The sequence below is a fragment of the Bos grunniens genome, chromosome 29 (assembly GCF_055505025.1).
Source record: "Bos grunniens cultivar Pamir isolate PY7600 chromosome 29, Bosgru_T2T1.0, whole genome shotgun sequence".
Taxonomy (NCBI): domain Eukaryota; kingdom Metazoa; phylum Chordata; class Mammalia; order Artiodactyla; family Bovidae; genus Bos; species Bos grunniens.
Window position 1 is genome coordinate 33948094 of NC_141193.1, and position 17378 is coordinate 33965471.

Sequence of the window (17378 nt, forward strand, 5' to 3'; positions counted from 1 at the left end):
CCCTTGGGGGGAAGCTGGGGCTCTCCTCTGTGCCCGGCTCTGGGGCCCTCCCCAGGGGTGAAGCTCCGAAGGGCTGGGTGGCCGCGGGAGGCGGGGTGGGTGGTGAAGGGGGGCACTGTGGCTTCAGAGCCTACGTTTGAAGCCTCCTGCTCCATCCCCATCTGTGTTTCCAGGAGCAGGAGAAGGAGGCGCGGAGCAGGGCGGCCTACATCTCCGCGCTCCCCGCGTCCCCACACTGGCGGAGGGGCTTTGACGACGACAAAGACGAGGACAAAGGCCCTCCTGGGGGCTGCGGCCCTGCAGGTGGCAGCGGTGGTGACTTTAACAGACTGGTCTTCTGATGGGAACCTTCGACCCACCCCTCAGCCCGATCTCGCTTGTGCGGTGCCACAGCCAACCTCGGGGTGGGGGGCCCAGGTCCCGGGCAGAGGCGCTCAGCCAGGTGGGGTCTGGGGGAGGCCATGGAGGCAGCCCCTTCCAAGGGCGAGAGCGATGGAGCAGGGGCTGCCGACCTCAGCCTGGCAGGCACAGAGACTCAGAGGCGGAGGTGAGACCCGAGCCCCTTAAACTGCCCTCGGGCCCCCACGCTGGGATCAGCCCCCTTAAGACTTGCACCTGAGAGTTGTGGTCAGCTTGGAGAAGCCTAGATGGACACTCCCTGGGCCTCAGCTCCTGCCCCGTGTTTGCCATCAAGTAGCAGTTCCCTTCCAGCTCCTTTCAGACGACAATCCTGTGTGTCTATAGCACAGACCTGAGGAGGGTCCCAGCCCCAGCATAAACAAGGGGCTGCGTGTCGCCCCTCCGGCCGCATCTTGCTTCTCCGAGGGGACTGAGGCGGTGTGTGTGGGTGCCGATGCTGTCCTCTTGTGAGGCGCGCAGGTGGGAAGCAGGCTGGCACGGGATTAGAGAGGCACCCCCGCCCCCTCCCCGCGAGCAATGCAGAGGGGAAGGACGGCCGCTTAGCCCCCTCTCCTGCCTCAGTGCCTGAGAATGCCCCCTTCTGGGTACGAGAGAGAGTCCTTATTTTACTGCAAGTGTGTGTGTGTGTGTGTCTCACGACGTCTGTCCTGAGGGACGCTGGCTGGCTCAGCGCCTCAGCTGTTGGTCACGGTCCCCGGGGCTGGTGGGGAGCAGATACTGCCCGCGTTGTGCCCTGACACTGCTGTACCCTTTCTAAACGGAGCGGAGAGAACCAGAGTGTCAAACAGGAATAAAAAGAGGTTCTCTGAAGCCTTCAAAGCTGTCGTTCTTCCTGCTCTAGCCATGGCTTCTCGCGGTCTCTGGGCAGGAAGGCAGGGACACCCCCTTGCCCTGCCGACCTGCATGCTGCACCAGGGAGGTGAGTGTGCCCTGCACGGAAGTGCTGTGTAAATGTGAGGCCTGGTGGCCGGGATGTGCCCAGATTAGGGGGAGTTGACTCTGGAGGGACGGGTGCACAGGCTGGGGCCACCCAGACAGGACGCTGTAGACGGAGTCATCTATCAGCTCCTGGATGCCTGGAGCTCGCGGCTGCTCCCACACTTCTTTCTTACCCCGGAGAACCTGGGTGAGTGGGCTCAGGCCAGGAGCAAAGCAGCCTGCAGCCCTCAGGGCCTGCCCATCTGGGAACCTGGCACAGTGACGGCCTGGCCGGGGGCTTCCTGGGCTACAGTGGACGAGCTGAGCCCTGGCCCCAAAGCCCACAGAGCCCGAGACTCGGACCAGCGCAGGTGGGCTGACGGGTCTGTCAGAGACCGAAAGGTCATACTCAGAACTCACCTCTGTGGTCCAGCGCGCCTTTTAAGAAAGATGAGCGGACAGAGGCTGCTATTACTTCCATTTCACACACCAGGAATACAGATTCCAAGGTAAGGGGGATTCGCACTTGTTCTTACAGCCAGGAAAGGTCCCCAGTTGGCTCCTGTTGAGCGGAAGGTGGAGTGGCCGGGGATGGGGGCGGACCGTCTGGCCGAGGACCGCTGTCCTGTGAAGCCCGCCGCCCGCCCCCCGGACGAGGCAGACGCCGCAGCCTCTCTGCTTTCTTCTCACGGACTTTATTGTCATCTAGCTCTGCCTCCAGTAACAAGGGCCCTGCAAGCTCCAGGCCTGTGCCACCACCGCAAAAACAGGACGCCTGTGAACGCATTCCCATCCCACCCCAGACCTACTTACAGGATAAATACATGTTACATTTTTTTTTAAAGAAAACAATAAATTAATAACTTAAGTGATTAGGCACCAACAGCGATTTGAAAAATTAAATGTCAATTTTAAATGGTAACAGGGCCAGAAACCTAAGACCAGGCTTCTTCCAGCCCATTTTCTCTTCTTGATAAAGCAATGATTCCGTGGAAAATGATTCTACATTTCAAGACACGTGTAACCAACAAACACATAAGAACACACACCACCAAATATCACACGCCAGCCCCACGGCAGACGGCCCACTGGTCCCCCGAAGAGGTCAGTGGGTTTCAGAAGGCGGCAGTTTGGTGCTCCTGTGCGCAGCCTCTGACGCTCGCCGTGCGCAGGACGGATGGACGGACGGAGAGGGGAAGGACACACCGACTTCCCTCCTGCCCCGTGCTCTGCTTCCAGCTTCCGGAGCTCCCTCAGAGGGCTGTGGGCAGGGCAGGGTGGGGTGGCCACAGCTGGGGGCCTTAGCCCCGGGGCAGGCTGAGAACCATTGTGCTTCTGTCCTAGGGATGGGACGCAGTTGAACGGGTTTCGAATGTAAAAGTTACTGCAATCAGGTCTAGGGAGGGCACTGGGTTAACTGGCCCTCAAGACAGGTCACAGAGCAGGGAACAGCCACAGACAAGGCCTCAGCGCCCAGCTGACCCCACCAGTGGGGAAGAGACACAGCTCCCTGCAGGCACTCCTCCCTGCCTCTGACCCCGCGGAGCGGGGGAGCTGGACCAGGAGGGGACAGCTGCTGCTCCTGGGAGCCCCAGGCAGGAGGGGGCTCTGCTGGCTGATGCAGGGCTTCCTGGGGTCTCCGTCCACGCCGGGCCACCAACAGAGGTGAACTCTGAGCCACCGAGGGAAATCTCAGACACCTGGTACTTGGGGCTTTTGAGCCCCAAGTCTCTGCTTTCAGCAGTCTCTGCTCCCGCCTCCACCCTAAGGGTTTGGAGGTTGGAGGAACCAAGAGCTGGAGGGAGGCCTCCTTGGAGGTTAGATTTGAACACCTCCATCTCTCGAGACTCCAACCAGTCTCACTCACCTTATGGCACATTCGGAAAACATTGACATCATTAGGGCACCTGATGATCAATAGGGAATGATACTGGGAACTGACACATCCATACCTGGGCCCACCTGTAGCCTCTGGGGTGGGGGTGGGCGTACCATTCAAAGCCCTGCCGTATGAGACTGTCTGCAGAGGGCCCTAAAGGGACACAGGGCTGGGCAGTGACCTACCAAACCCTGCCCAGGGTAGGCCACTGCCACCATCACCACTTCATCTGTGCGAACACCAAGGCCTTGCTGCTGCTGAGGGCCTGGCTTGGGCCCATTCTCCCAAAGGTCTCCTGTTCCCAAAGCACAAGTCTCTCCATCTTCCTCCACTGGAGCCCAGACCCACCCTCCTTCCTCTAAAAATCTGACCCTTCTTCCCCTCCGGCCAAGTCAGGCACCCGCTTTTCCTAGAAACCACATTCCCTGATCTGCACACCTCCCCACTCCTGCCCACACACCAGCCTCCTGGAGAAGTGGTCTTGACTTCTCCACACATCCCCAGCTTTGAGTCTCTCACGGCCATCATCAACGTGTCCTTGTCTTTTTTCCTGATCGAGCGTGACCTTCTCAAACACAAAGTCTGATTAACTCCTGTGTCCTCAGGGTGCAGTCCAGACCTGGCCACAGCAGCCGCTGCCATCACTTAACTGAGTTGATGTGACTAATACTAGGAAGAGTTCTCACCTGTTGAGACCATCTCTCCCAGGACAGAGTACAGTCAGGCCTCAGGCTGCTGAGGGGGTGAGTGTGTGTGTGTACACACGCTCACAGGACCAGAAAGGTGAGCAGCAGTCACCTCCCTTAGGTAGGGTCAGAACTCATTTCTTTTGGAGGAAGAAGGCCTGTTCTCCCCAGGGTAGGATGAAACAGCTGGTCCATCCAATTGCCTCTGAAACTTTTTAAAAATTTGGCGAAGAACTTTAACATAAGTCTCCCTCCCCAGACTTGGGAGAAGGAGCCTGGGGGTGATGCCCCACTTCTGTCCTGGCAGAGGGTGACACCGACCTAGGGGCCTTTCCAGCCCTGCCCTTTCCTGTCCCTGTAGCCAGGCCTGAGTCCAACAGGGCACCTGGGACTCCACAGAGCAACAGTGGGTGACCTGAGCTGACTGGGCACCAGGCCACGCCCTAACCTTTCCTGGGCCCTGCACAAACCTCAGTCGGAGGGCACAAGCCACCAACCACCCTGCCACATCCTCGGGGCTCTGTTCCACCCGCCGTCCGTCAGTCCTGGGGACTGCCCTCGCCTGCCACCAAGCCAGCTGCTCCCCGACAGCGACGTCACCAATCCCTTTCTGCTCAGCCTGCGCCTCCGCGGCACTGCCGGGGGCTCTCTCTCCGGCAGGCGTGCTGGGTGGGGCGCAAACCCCACAGCCCCCACCCCAACTCTCAGCCGCCCCAGCTGCGCCGCCCGTCTTACAGAAGAAGCTCACTTGCTGTGCCGTCTCCATGCCAGTCCCGGGCACCCCCAGGTGCCTCCGCCCAGGCTGTCCCAGGGTGGCCCCTCGGTACCCCCACCCCCGCACGTCCCGCTTGCACCCCGCGTCACCCCCCCACCAGCTCCACCGGCCCCCCCTCGCCATGCTGGCGCCCCCGCCCCACGCTGTCACCCAGCACAGTCCAAGCCTTGTCCAGAGCGGCGCCTCCAGGCTGGCAAGGTCAGGGGGAAGGCTCTCTGTCCCGGACAGCAGAGCCAGCCTGGTGCTTCACGTTCCCAGGGGCCAGGCCCCACAGCATCTGTCTCCCCATCTCCTGGGCTCTGAGCCCCCCTCCGTGTTCTCGGTGGCCGGTTGTCCCCAGCCTCTCCCTCCTTCCACATCTCCCATTCCTGAAAGTGGGGGGCTGCCCCGAAACCCCTGCGGGGCTCCACTGCCCTTCCGTGTCTCGGTCTCTAATTCCTCTGTCCCTCAAGACGGTCTCTGACCTTCCCCCGCAGCTCCTCCGCCTTTAGGTGGCCTCGCCCCGCCCCTGTCAAGGAAGATCGTGTCCACACTGGCCTGCTGATCCTTGGGTGCCTGGTCAGCAGGACGATGTGGCCTCTTCTGGGACCGAGGTGGGGAGCCCAGTAGCTGGAGGCCCGACGGTGAGGTGGGGAATCAGCTCGAGCCGCGGCCCCACCCCCGCACATCCTGTAGATGTTCGGGTCTGAAGGGCAGGCGGAGGCTTAAGGATGCTTTTTGGCAAGAGCTCTAACTAAGGTAGGATGGCCATTGCTGATAAAAATCAAAGGTGGGCCCGGAGAGGGCGGAGGAAGTGCCTCCATCAGGCCCTCGCCTCCCAGGGCGAAGGAGTCAGGGTCCCTGATGCCAAGTGCTTTGAAGGCCAGACTGGCAGAGGAGAGAGGAGGTGGGCAAGAGGGCGCGCTGGAGAGGCGAAGGGCAAGAAGACAGGGAGGCCGGCTCTGCAGACGTGGCCTCTGGGCCCCTCCCTGGCACGGGGTGTCACAGCTTTGCGCCCTTGGAGGGCTCCGAGGACTGCCGCACGTCTGTCCACTCCTGCATGGTATTCTGCAGGGCCTGGGTCTTCTCCTTGTCCACTTGAACGTAGTCCACCTTCTCGTCGGAAGTGACCGATGATGTGGATGGCTGGGGGACAGGCCAGGGAGGTGAAGGGGCTGTGAGTTAGCGTAACGTGGGGAGCAACAGGTGGCTGTTCCTGAGTGGTGTCAGGGCGAGGAGATGGGCTTCTACCTGCCTCTCTGACCTGTTTTTTCCCCCTCAAAGTGGCCTGTAGAGCCTGACCTCCACCTTGCACCAGCCCTCCTCCTGCTCGATGCCACAGCCTCTGCCAACCCTCTTGCTGTTGCAGTTCTGAGGGGACCCAGGCCCTTCCTTGGGTCCAGGCCTCCACCCACTCCCCGTGGCCCCTTGTCCAGGAGAGGGAATTGGGCAGGCGCCACCAAGCGCCAGCTGCAGGGCTCTGTGGGGGAGCGTGGTGAGCACGCACAGCCGCCCTGGGTAGAGGGGACTGTGTCAGTGCTGCTGTCGGGACCCGGCAGCTAAATGTGCCTCTGGGGATGGGGTGGGTGGGGTGCGGGTATGCCTTTCGCAGGCTGTGCCTGGACAGCGCATTCTCAAAGAGCTCAGCACTGGGACACATGATCCCCGCATCTCAGCTCTGTCACAGATTCACACGTGATCCTGAGCGGATCACGACTCCGTGTGTGCTCATCTGTCCAATCGCATGGTGAGGGGAGGGATGGGTGGATGGACGAGGGCCTGTGGACTCAGGGTGCCTGAGTGCTGAGGCTGAGGGCGCATCAGCCCACTTGAGACCCAGACCTCAGCGCAGCCCAGCCGGATGAGGCCCCTGGCCTCCAGGACCCCTCCCCCCAGGGCCCCTGGAGCTCAGTGGGACCACCCCCCACTCCCACCCTAAGCACCTTGCGGTGGGGGCTCGGGGAGCTCGGCTGGAAGTCCAGGGCCAGATAATCCACACTGCCAGTGCTCTTCTTAGGGGCTGGGCTGTTGGTGCCGCTGGGAATGGGAGATGCAGACACGGGGTTTTGCTATCACAAAGGAGGGGAAAAACTGTTAATAACTTCAGGAAGTGGACTAACCGACCACTGGGGGAAAAACATGCCTCTGGGAGTGAGAGCAGCTAGCTCACCAAAGGCCTGCTCTGTGCCGGGGACAGCCCGTGTTCCTGTTTAAACCCTCACAACAATCCTGTAGGCATTATTACTTATTATTTTTTTTACAATGAATATAAAACTGGTTCAGAGAGTTAAAGCAACTTGCCCAGGGCTGCACAGCTGGTGGGCAGGGCAGACCTTCCAGCCTGGGCTGCCCTCGCTGTGCCGCGCTGCCTCCTGCCTGGGCCGTCAGGCCGCGCCTCACCCTCCCTGCCTCCCAGACCGGCCCTCGCTCGCTGCCCTCAGAAGGGAGCTGTGTCCAGTGTGCGCTGGACCAGCCCTGCTTCTCTGGGGCTCCCACCACAGCCTGGAGCGGAGCAGTTACCCCGCAGCAGCCTGGCCCCCAGCCTGTCCCAACTCCTCAGGGGTCACTAGAGAGGGACCTCGTCACCAGGCGGCATGAAGCCCTGGTCCCCCAGCAGCTCTCGGATGACCCACTGCAGGGCCAGTCTCCCCAGGCGCTGAGGCCAGCTTGTCTGGCTCTCTCCTGAGGACGCCTTCTCATGAGAAAGGCGACAGTCCTGTGCTGCGCTTCGGTTCCTTCACTTGACGGGTGGGTTCGCGCTCTCACTATATGTCTCTTACATGTCCATGTGTCTCTGTGTCTCTCACATGTCTGTGTGTCTCTGTGTCTCTCACATGTCTGTGTGTCTCTGTGTCTCTCTGTCTCTCACACGTCCGTGTGTCTGTGTGTCTCTCACATGTCTATGTGTCTGTGTCTCTCACATGTCCGTGTGTCTGTGTCTCTCACATGTCTGTGTGTCTGTGTGTCTCTCACATGTCTGTGTGTCTATGTGTCTCTCACGTGTCTATGTGTCTCTCACGTGTCTATGTGTCTCTCATGTCTATGCGTCTCTCACATGTCCGTGTCTGTGTGTCTCTCACATGCCTATGTGTCTCTCTCATGTCTGTGCGTCTCTCACATGTCTGTGTCTATGTCTCTCTCACATGTCCGTGTCTCTCACATGTCCATGTGTCTATGTATCTGTCTCTCACATGTCTATGTGTCTGTGTCTCTCTCACGTCCATGTGTCTACGTGTCTCTCACATGTCTGTGTCTACGTGTCTCTCACATGTCTGTGTCTATGTGTCTCTCACATGTCCGCGCAGCTGCACCCTGGGGAATCCCCGTGGCCCACTCTGTGACTCTGTGAGCGCCCCCCCAACACGTGCGCTTTCCTGCCGCGGGGCACTCAGTGGACGCCCATACTCCCACGCCTCCTCCCAGTCATGGGGACAATGGGATGAACAAATGAGGAGACCTTTTGCTTCTGAAGTTTTAACAGGATGGAACAAGGGGGTTAACTTGGGAAGCTGCCCCAGTTCTTCCCTGTAGGCTCCCCCGATGACGATTCTGAAACACGGTCTAACTGCCTGGCCTGTGGACCCTTGCGTGGCCCCCACGGGACAAGTGCAGGCTTCTGGAGATAGCATTAGGGGTCCTTCATGGTCTGACTTCTAGTCCAACCTCCCCGCTGGCCGCCCCCACCTTCAGCCAGAGTTAATGACCATGATTCTCCGTGTCCCCATCCACACGGCCATCTCTGCCCAAGGCCCCCCGTTTGCCCACCCTGCTGTGATCGCCCATCCTGTGGGTGCGCCCCCATAACATCGCCTCTCCAGGGCACTGACCACACTGCTTGGGTCACAGTCATGAGAGAGGCAGGCCTCCTCTCCTCCCTGAGGGCAGGGACTGCATCTTCCTTGCCTCTGATGACGAGTCCACAGAAACTGACATGTATGTGCTCCAGACAGACAGACAGACGAGTAGCAGCACACTGCCCTGGGGCTGGGGTGAGTCAGTGGGCTGGGAAGTGCGGAAGCACTAGGTGGGCTCCAGGGGTCCCCAGAGGACTCACCATAGGGACGTAGTTCTCTTCACTGTCTCCGGAGTCGGTGCTGGTGATGCTCTGTGTAGAGATGGGGCGGCAGTACTGGGAAGAGCTGGGGCTGAAGGAGTGGCTGTTGGGGGGCGAAGACAGGGAGTAAACCCTGGGTACGGCCAGCCTCCTGCCGGGCCCTGGACCCCACACCTCTGGACAGACCTCTGGCCTCCATTATCAGACTAAGATCTGACACGGAGAGGGGACTGTCTTCCCTTCATCACAGAAGAGGAAGCCAAGCCCTGAGCTACCAACAGCATCAGGAACGTGGCGGCCTGTTCCACTCACCAACCCACTGCCCCATCCCAAGCTCTCGCATCCACAGACAGACACTCACATGGCCCTGGACCAAGACCTGGTGATGGGGGACTTGAAGGGGAGCTCATCGATGACGGTGTTGTTTCTCAGGTCAAGTGGTGTTGGCTTTGCTGCAGCAAGAACAGAAGGTCGATTCATCAGCCAATGATGACAAGGCCACACATACAGACCCTACACATGGCACACAAGTGCGTTGAAAATCCCTCCTACTCGTCCCGGTTATACATGGGGAGACGAGGCTCCGTGAGGGTATACGATCTCTGCTCATGAAGTCATGTCTTCAGATACCAAATTACCTATTCCTCACACTGTACTGATGGCAATCATACTTTCAGATCTAAAATGAGCACATGGGCTGTGAAAACATTTGTGACTGAGAATGAAAACAAGAGATGATATCTGAAACATCATGGAGAAGGCCACCATGAGCCCCCCTGCCACTTCTGGGCCAGGACTGTGGAGCCTTCTATGGAAGAAGATGAATGTCACAAGGCCCTGAGGGCTCCGATTCAAATGCTGAGCTCTGTATTCTCTGCTGACCAGACTCAAGGGGGCTTCTGTCTGCCCACTGACTGCTTCTCCCCTTGAGTCCCTGCCCCTGATGCAGGCCTGCAGAATGCGGTCGAGGCAGACCCGGAACCTGAACTGCAGTTCTTCTTCCTGGTCTAAATGCACCAGTCATTGTCTTAGATGCTTTACTTCTGAACAAACCCAGGAAGTAGGCATGACCATCCCCACTTCACAGATAAGAAAACCAAAGGCTCAGAGAACTCACATGATTTACTCAGTCACACTCCTAGGAAGCACATCTACCCGGTTTGAGAGCTCAGTACTTCCTTTTATAGCAGAGTGTATCTTTTAATGGAATACTCTGACAGTTCTACCTTTTTCAGCCCTAGAGCTAATAAAAATCTCTTATCCTTGAGTTGCACTTCATACACTATGAAGCATATTAAGATATATTATCTATGCCCTTCAATGTCTCTGATAGGCATGTTTTAAAAAAATTAATTTATGTATTTTAATTGGAGGCTAATTTCTTTACAATACTGTAGTGGTTTTTGCCATACATTGACATGAGTTAGCCACGGGTATACATGTGTCCCCCCTGTCCCGAACCCTCCTCCCACCTCCCTCCCCACCCCATCCCTCAGGGTCAACCCACTGCACTGGCTTTGAGGGCCCTGTCTTGTGCATCAGACTTGCACTGGTCATCTATTTCACATGGTAATATACATGCTTCAATGCTATTCTCTCAAATCATCCTGCCCTCGCCTTCTCCCACAGAGTCCAAAAGTCTGTTCTTTATATCTGTGTCTCTTTTGCTCTCTCACATATAGAGTCATCGTTACCATCTTTCTAAATTCCATATATATGCGTTAATATACCGTATTGGTGTTTTTCGTTCTGACTTCATTCTGTATAATAGGCTCCAGTTTCATCCACCTCATTGGAACTGACTCAGATGTTTTATACTTCCCACTTCACAGATGAGAAGCGAGGCATAGGGACAGAGAAGGATTCGTTTACAATCACATGTTAGCAGGTGGCAGGGCTGCAACCTGAATCCATCCTATCTTTCTGATCCCTGCACTTCTGCATTCTGGTAGCCAGTCCCTACTGGGATGAATTTGGAGAGTGTGTAATGTGTGTGCGCGCACATGTGTGTGTGTATTTGGGGCGGTTTAGGCTCCAGAGGCTGTCACTTCCTTGCAAGGCAAGTTTAGGATCCACGGGATCCCTAAATGAATGCACAGTCCCTGAAGAGTATCCAGAGCTGGGCTGGGGAAACCGTGGACTTACCCTTCCGGTCAGGTTTGAGGTTGCGGTTGACAGGGGGTGGCTGGATCTCACTCCCTCTGCTGGAGCCTCGGTGCAGAGAGAGGGCTGAGGAGGGGTAGCCGAGCGGGTCAAAGTGGTGCGGCCCGGGGCTCATGGGGATGTAGACACTCTGGGAGTTATCACCGGCTCGCTCCAAAGCCAGCAGGGTGGAGGAGCCTGGGTTCATGGGCACGTAGTTGTCCTCGGAATTGGTGCTGTCTGATCGACCCACGACTGCTTTTGCTGGCTAGAAGTGGAGAGAAATACCGCTGTTACCAGGGAGAGGAAACAAGAGAGGGTGCAGATCTGTACACCCAAGGGCAAGAGAAGACGGAGCTGGGTGCACGGTCAAGCTCTAAGGCAGACCCTGGGAAAACCAGGTAAGAAAGCAGCGGGGAGACAGAAGAAACGAAGCCTGTGGGCCTCTTCTAGCTTCCACGATCCTTTGAAGCTTACTTATAATTTGTGATAAACCTTGTATAAAACATCCACAGGCTTTCTGGCTGCCTGACCACGTCAGAGGGCCTGGGTCACAGGTTTGGTTCAGGACCTGCCCCCCTCCTCAATTCCACACTCATCACTGGAGGTCAGCGGCTCAGGCCCTGGGCAGGGCAAGGAGCCTCTGGGAGGCCTCGGCGCTGGCAGGCGAGGCCTGGGTGGGCAGGCTTCCCCAGGGCAGCTCTCAGTGTGACTGCCGGGCTGCAGTCAGGGCTGCAGTGCGGCCACCACCCTGGCTGCAGCCTTCCTCTACCTCCTGTCCTGTCTGCTGGATGCATATACACCTAAGCTGCTTTTGTGCACGATCTTCCAAGGGAGGCTGAAGGCAGGCCCTCGTCGGCGTAGCTGGGCCCGACACCCAGCAGGGCTATCATCGACGCCCTCCTGAAGGCGGCCTGGGACGCTGCTCTGACACCATCCTTCTGTCGCTGTGCCCAACTCTGAGCGCCACCCCTGCCTGGGGTCTCATCCCCCGGTGGGACATTACGGTTAGGGTGCTGCACATCCCAGCGCCTGCGTCCCCTGCATTCTAGACCCTCCCTGCTCACCCTCGGTGATGAGCCTTCTTGTCTAGGGCACCTAAGTACACACATTTCTTCCAGACCAGGATACGTGCATCTTTCCAAACACTCAATCCAGGAGTTCTCAACGAGGAAGCAAGGCAGGCTCCTAAGAGGTAGACACCCAGGCTGTGGTTTCAGTTCTGTGGGCCTGAGCCTTGATCCACCTGAGCTGCCTTAAGGACCCCTGATTAAACCCCACTCACCAGGAAAGCGCTGACTGCATCGCTCATGGACTCGGCAGACCGGCCGGCACTGTCTCCACCACGCTGCGGGTAGTCGTAGGACTCGCAGGAGGAAGCTACAGCAGAGAAGAGAAGACCCCTGAGAACTCAGAGTTTGTCCCTGTGCTGACACTTTCCCACACCCTCCCCAGTGTTGTTCAGGATCGTAACTGCTACTCCAGGAGATACCGCTCTCAATTCCTAAGACAAGGTATTGCTTCTACCACATCACCCCTCAACTCACAAATTCCTCCTGGGCTTCTGGGCGTAGCTCCAGGGTTGTTCAGACGCTAAGTATTGTCCAACTCTTTGCAACTCTGTGGACTGTAGCCTACCAGGCTCCTCGGTCCGTGGGATTTCCCAGGCAAGAAGAGTGGAGTGGGTTGCCATTTCCTTCCCCAGGGGATCCTCCCGACCCAGGTATCAAACCCATGTCTCCTGCATTGGCAGGTGGATTCTTTAATGGTGAGCCACCAAGGAAGCCCAGCTACAGGGTTATTACCAAGATGTAAAATGAAAGAGATTAATATTATTCTACTTTTTCATCAAACGGAGGAGGTTACATGCAGAGTTGGAATACTCTCAGTGGGAAATGAGCAACAGTAGAATTTAAATACCTCAAACAGACATTCAGACTTTAACCAGAATTGCAAATGTGGCTTAGAAAATATTTTGTAAATCGAATTTTAATAGTCTGTTGGTCCACAAAGGTTTGGCTCCAGTTTGGACTAGTCTTCTAAATTTATTTTTGAAATCTTTCATTTGATTTATAAATGAGTAAAAGACTATGATCTGGACCTCTAAACCCCTAATACGTTGTAATGTGGTTAACCAGGAATGTTGTTTCCTTAGTGGAACAGTAACTTCTCTCAGGCAGGATCTGCTAAACTCTTGCTGCTGTGGTGTTCACTAATAGCCTCCAGGGTTGGGGGCCCAGCTAGGAAAGGTCTGGGGTGAGAAGATGCCTAAAGCTGTGGGCATCGCTGACCTAGGTGGGCCTTAAGCCCCTGTGGCCTGGATGACCGAGAACTTGTACAATGCTGAGTGCCCTGTGCCCCTTCCCTTCCTCCCACCTGCTCTGGGTGCAGCCAGGGCTCACACTGACCTCGGTGAAGCCGGCTGTTGTCCATGGCTGGGAGGGTGTTACGCCTGGGGATGGTGGCGGCGGCAGAGACCGATCTGCTGCCTTCCCCGGTGGGAGGTCTCTGCTGAGGGCTGCCCCATCGAGGTGTGTCTGCCTGACTCGGCTTGGGGGGCCGGGGCGGGGGAGCTATGGCCGAGTCCCCAGGCGTGGCCACTGCCATGGCGTTGTGGTTCTTGTCCAGCGTGAACGTCCTAGGGATCTGGTAGGCCGAGAGCGGGGTGGTTGGAACGTCCACGTTGTCCACCAGGAGGTCCCCAAACTCCCGGCACAGGGTGCTGCTGGGCGTCTTGAAGGTATACACATCCTCGTTGTCTGTCTCGGAGCCGGTGAGGCTGCCCTTGGTGTGGCCGTGGGCGGCCAGGCTCCTGGGGAGGTCGTAGGCACTGTCTCTGAACTCTGTGTTGTGCCGGCTTGGCTTCGGGAGGCTGTAGAAGCCGTGGACTTGACCACCGACCCCGTTGACACAGTGCCCGTTGCCCTGGGCAAGTTTCTGCACAGCTGTGTCGCTCCTCATGAGGAACGAGGCCCTGGAGCCCTGAGAGAAGCTGGCACTCCTAGGAGACAGAAAGAGGGGGGCGCGGGGGTTAGAGGAGGCTGGCCGGAGTGTCCACACCCCGCTGCAGCGACGTGGTGGGGAACAAACACAAGCTGAGGAGGCTGGAGGCCTGAGGCTTATCTGGACACAGTATATCTCCTCTTGGAGTTTCAGTAAATGCATCTGCAAGAATGAGGATTAAAATCATAACTTTGCAGCTTGTTTAAAACTGGACTCTGGCGCATCTGGTAAGTATGTGTTCAGTGTCAGCCTTTGTCCCGTCCCCTACCCCCTCATGGCTGCGATGAATAGAGGTTGGTCTTACCTCCTCAAACAGACATCAACAAACTACTCGCATCAGCCACGTGTTCACCGCTTTAAGTGGCACAAAATATACGCATGTGTATACAAAGGCTGTGAGACAGTGGGAAGAACCCTTAAGTTGGTATCAGAAAACAGCAAACAAGTCATTTTACCCGAGTCTCAGTCTCCCCACTGTAGAACAAGTCAGCTGACATGTTCTAGGTTAAACAGAAGTATTCAAATGTAAGCTATAGATTTATTTTCCATCATGTTCACTGAGAGGCATTCGGAGGGGAAAATCTCTCTCCAGAAGACTAAAATACTATAGGAAAAATGTTTTCCAGTTTAGGAACTATACTCAGGAGAGGAAAGGTCTTGATTATTACTTTTTAAAATTCAGGTTTTGGGAAAACAAGGCAAGATTAAAAACTAAATGATCTGGGGGTGAAGGGTTTGTGTGAGTTCCATCCCCACCACTAATACATGCTGTGGGCTTCCCCAAGGAGGGACCTGGGTGTCTTACACACTGCAGGCTTCCCCAAGGTGGGACCCGGGGGGTCTTACAGGCTGTGGGCATCCCCAAGGCGGGACCTGGGGGGTCTCCAGGGTCTTTTCAGGTCCATCTGGTTCTGAAAAGCCATGACCCCTTGGCTGTACTAGCATGGCTTCCAAACTACATTCTGTGTTCTGTGTAGGTCCCTCCAGAAATGAGAAGATGACGTTCTGAGCAAGCAGAGATTCATGTCTGCTTTTCTCTCTCTCATAGGATGACTCTTCATAGGATTCCATTTGGGGAAAATGAATCAGAATTCTAGAATAATCCTGTACAGTGGTGATTCCCAGCTTTTGGGAGGCTATATGCCTCTTTAAGGATCTGATAAAAATCTCTTCTGGCACTTCTCACCAGAATAAGGCAAATCTCACACACATACAGATTTGCAAGCTATCAGAGGGATGGGCAGCCCTTAACCCACTGAGGCCAATCCATGGAACCCCCGCCTTATACAAGCTCTCTCAGCTCATGGGGAGCTTGTTATTTATGGATGTAGCCACCAGATGGTGATAGATATTAAGGCCCATCAGCTTAGAAAGCGGAAGGGAAACAGGTGTCTAGGCCAGGCTCTCTTTGTTAGTTAACTTGCATCTGTGACGGCTGGGACTGACATTTCAGACCACACACCGTTCACGACCCTCGTCCCTGGGCCTCCATATTCTCTTCCTTTCTGTTCCATTTCACACACGTAAGCAAGCCAGCATCCCTGGCCTAGAGCACTGAACATCCAGCCTTCAGATCCTGGAGGGCCTGGGTCCGAGGCCGGGGAGCCAATGGTAGACATCAGGGGCTCACATCTGTCTTTGATGCCTTTCATTGTGTCTTTTGGAGCTTCCAACTCTGGCGGATGTTCCCATCTGGATCTGTCCATTGAAACAAACCTTTCCTGACATCTCACTTTCCATCTGGGCCAGGCCCAATGGATACAGAGAAGCCTCCTGCCCTGGCGGAGGGGGCACTGTGGTAGAGGAGGTGACAAGCCTGCAAGCCTTACAGTCAGGCCTGTGAATATGCGGCTGTTGACATATTTAGAGCAACCCTCCCCGGCGGTGGTGGTGGTGCAGAGTGTCAGGGAGGCTTCTTCAGCGATGTCACTCTGGACTGACTGGCAACTGGCCAGGCAAAAGCAAGAGAAGGGAAAAGGTGTTCCCATAGAGGCAGAGAAGTAGAATGCCATCTGGCAAGTTCAAGAACCACAAGCTGTTCAGGCTAGAGCAGGAGCCTTGGGAGGTGGGGTTGAGGGATGACAGTGGAGGGCCAGGCCTGGGCTGAGGAGAACAGGAGTCCTTGAGAGTCTAAGGTGGTGAGGGGTGTGGAGAGCATCTCAGGGAGCCTGCAGTGGCCTTCATTATCTCTCTGCTGACTCTCCGGTTTGGGGAAAGGCACCAAGCCACTCAAGCCAAAGCCCAGGAAGAACCTTTCTCATTTCTCACTCCATAAGCACATCAGGTCCTACTGACTTCACCCCAGTTCAGGTCCTCCTGATTTTCTTCCGCATTAACAAAAGGGCTAGTAACGAGACTCCGTAATCATCTGCCCGGCTCTCTGGTCCTCTTTTCATCCCACTCACGCTTCCTTTCCTAACTTCCCAGCTTAACAATTCTCAGTGCTGTCTCAGTGTCTTTAGGGTGATGGCATGTCCCAGCTCCACCTCACCCGCCCAACCTCTTCTCCCCAGCCGCCCTCCCCAGGCTGGGATCTACGCAGTTGGCTCTCCAGGGTTCCCAGAAGACCCCAGGCAGCCAGGCCTCTGCGCCGTGTTCGCTGTCTCTGGAAGGCCCCTCTCTCCCATCTGGCAGCTCAAACTCAGCTCCAGCGGCACCTCTTTTGAAGTAGGTTCTTGCATTCCCCACCTCCCAGCACAATCGCTTGCTAACTCTCTTCTTGGAGCAGGTAGGAACTGTTACCTGTGTCACATACCAGTTGCTTATTTCCTCCACCAGGTTGATTTCCTTGAGGAAAGAAACAGTGTTTTATTCATTTTCCTCTCATCAGCACCCAGATTAGTGCATGTCATATAGTGAATAGTTGAATATGTGTTTGCTGAATGAACAAGCAAATAAACTTATAAACAGACACACAGGTAAAGAAAAGCCTTGGTGCTGCCATCCACTTTCCCCGAGCTTGGCCTGAACCCTCAGGAGCAGCAGATGGAAACTCTTTTCTCTTCAGAACACGAGAGCTCCTGTCCCAGCCTCCTGCTGCCCTGGTGTCTCCTCTCCAGTTACCGAACTGCTCACTCATCCCTGAGCTCCCGGCCTGGGCTGGCATTATCTACATTTCTCTGGAATGTTTCCTTGATGCATCACGATCTTACAAAGTGCCAAAGAAGCCTTTCTGCTCCACAGAAGGGTTTCAGTCCCTCAGACTTTCCTCGTCACTTCACTCACTCTTCCTGCTTTGCTCCCGCAGCACTCCATGTCCCCCGCACACACTCACCTCAGCCGTGTCTTGTGTGACAGTTATTTGAGTCTTGGTCCTTCTACCTGACCCTGTGTTCCCAGAAGGCAGGGCACCAAATCCCATCCCCAGGCACAGCCCCTGGCATGTGGTAGACGACACCCATGCCTGCTGAGGGGACTGGTCATCACTGCAAGAATCGGGTCAAAGGAGCTGAGCAAGGGAAACAAGCTTGCCCAAAGATATGCACTTTGGCAGCAGAGCCGGGGCCAGCTCCCAGACCCCTG

At 56.2% G+C, this 17378-nt stretch overlaps 2 protein-coding genes across 3 annotated transcripts in view; one reads left to right on the forward strand and one right to left on the reverse strand.

Moving 5' to 3' along the window:
• USP35 (ubiquitin specific peptidase 35) overlaps positions 1-1230 on the forward strand; it is a 64080-nt gene extending 62850 nt beyond the window's left edge. The window contains exon 11 of the mRNA XM_086385786.1: positions 174-1230. Within this exon, the coding sequence (XP_086241912.1) occupies positions 174-341 (168 nt within the window). The 3' untranslated portion in view covers positions 342-1230. The remainder of the gene's footprint in view (positions 1-173) is intronic.
• A 787-nt stretch (positions 1231-2017) lies between these two features.
• The window catches only part of GAB2 (GRB2 associated binding protein 2), a 183607-nt gene continuing 168246 nt past the window's right edge, over positions 2018-17378 (reverse strand). For both annotated transcript variants that reach the window (XM_086385787.1, XM_086385788.1), the window contains 7 exons: positions 13262-13854; positions 12139-12233; positions 10857-11121; positions 9073-9163; positions 8712-8814; positions 6601-6726; positions 2018-5803 (listed from right to left, as the gene is read on the reverse strand). In XM_086385787.1, the coding sequence (XP_086241913.1) occupies positions 5660-5803; positions 6601-6726; positions 8712-8814; positions 9073-9163; positions 10857-11121; positions 12139-12233; positions 13262-13854 (1417 nt within the window). In that variant the 3' untranslated portion in view covers positions 2018-5659. The remainder of the gene's footprint in view (positions 5804-6600; positions 6727-8711; positions 8815-9072; positions 9164-10856; positions 11122-12138; positions 12234-13261; positions 13855-17378) is intronic.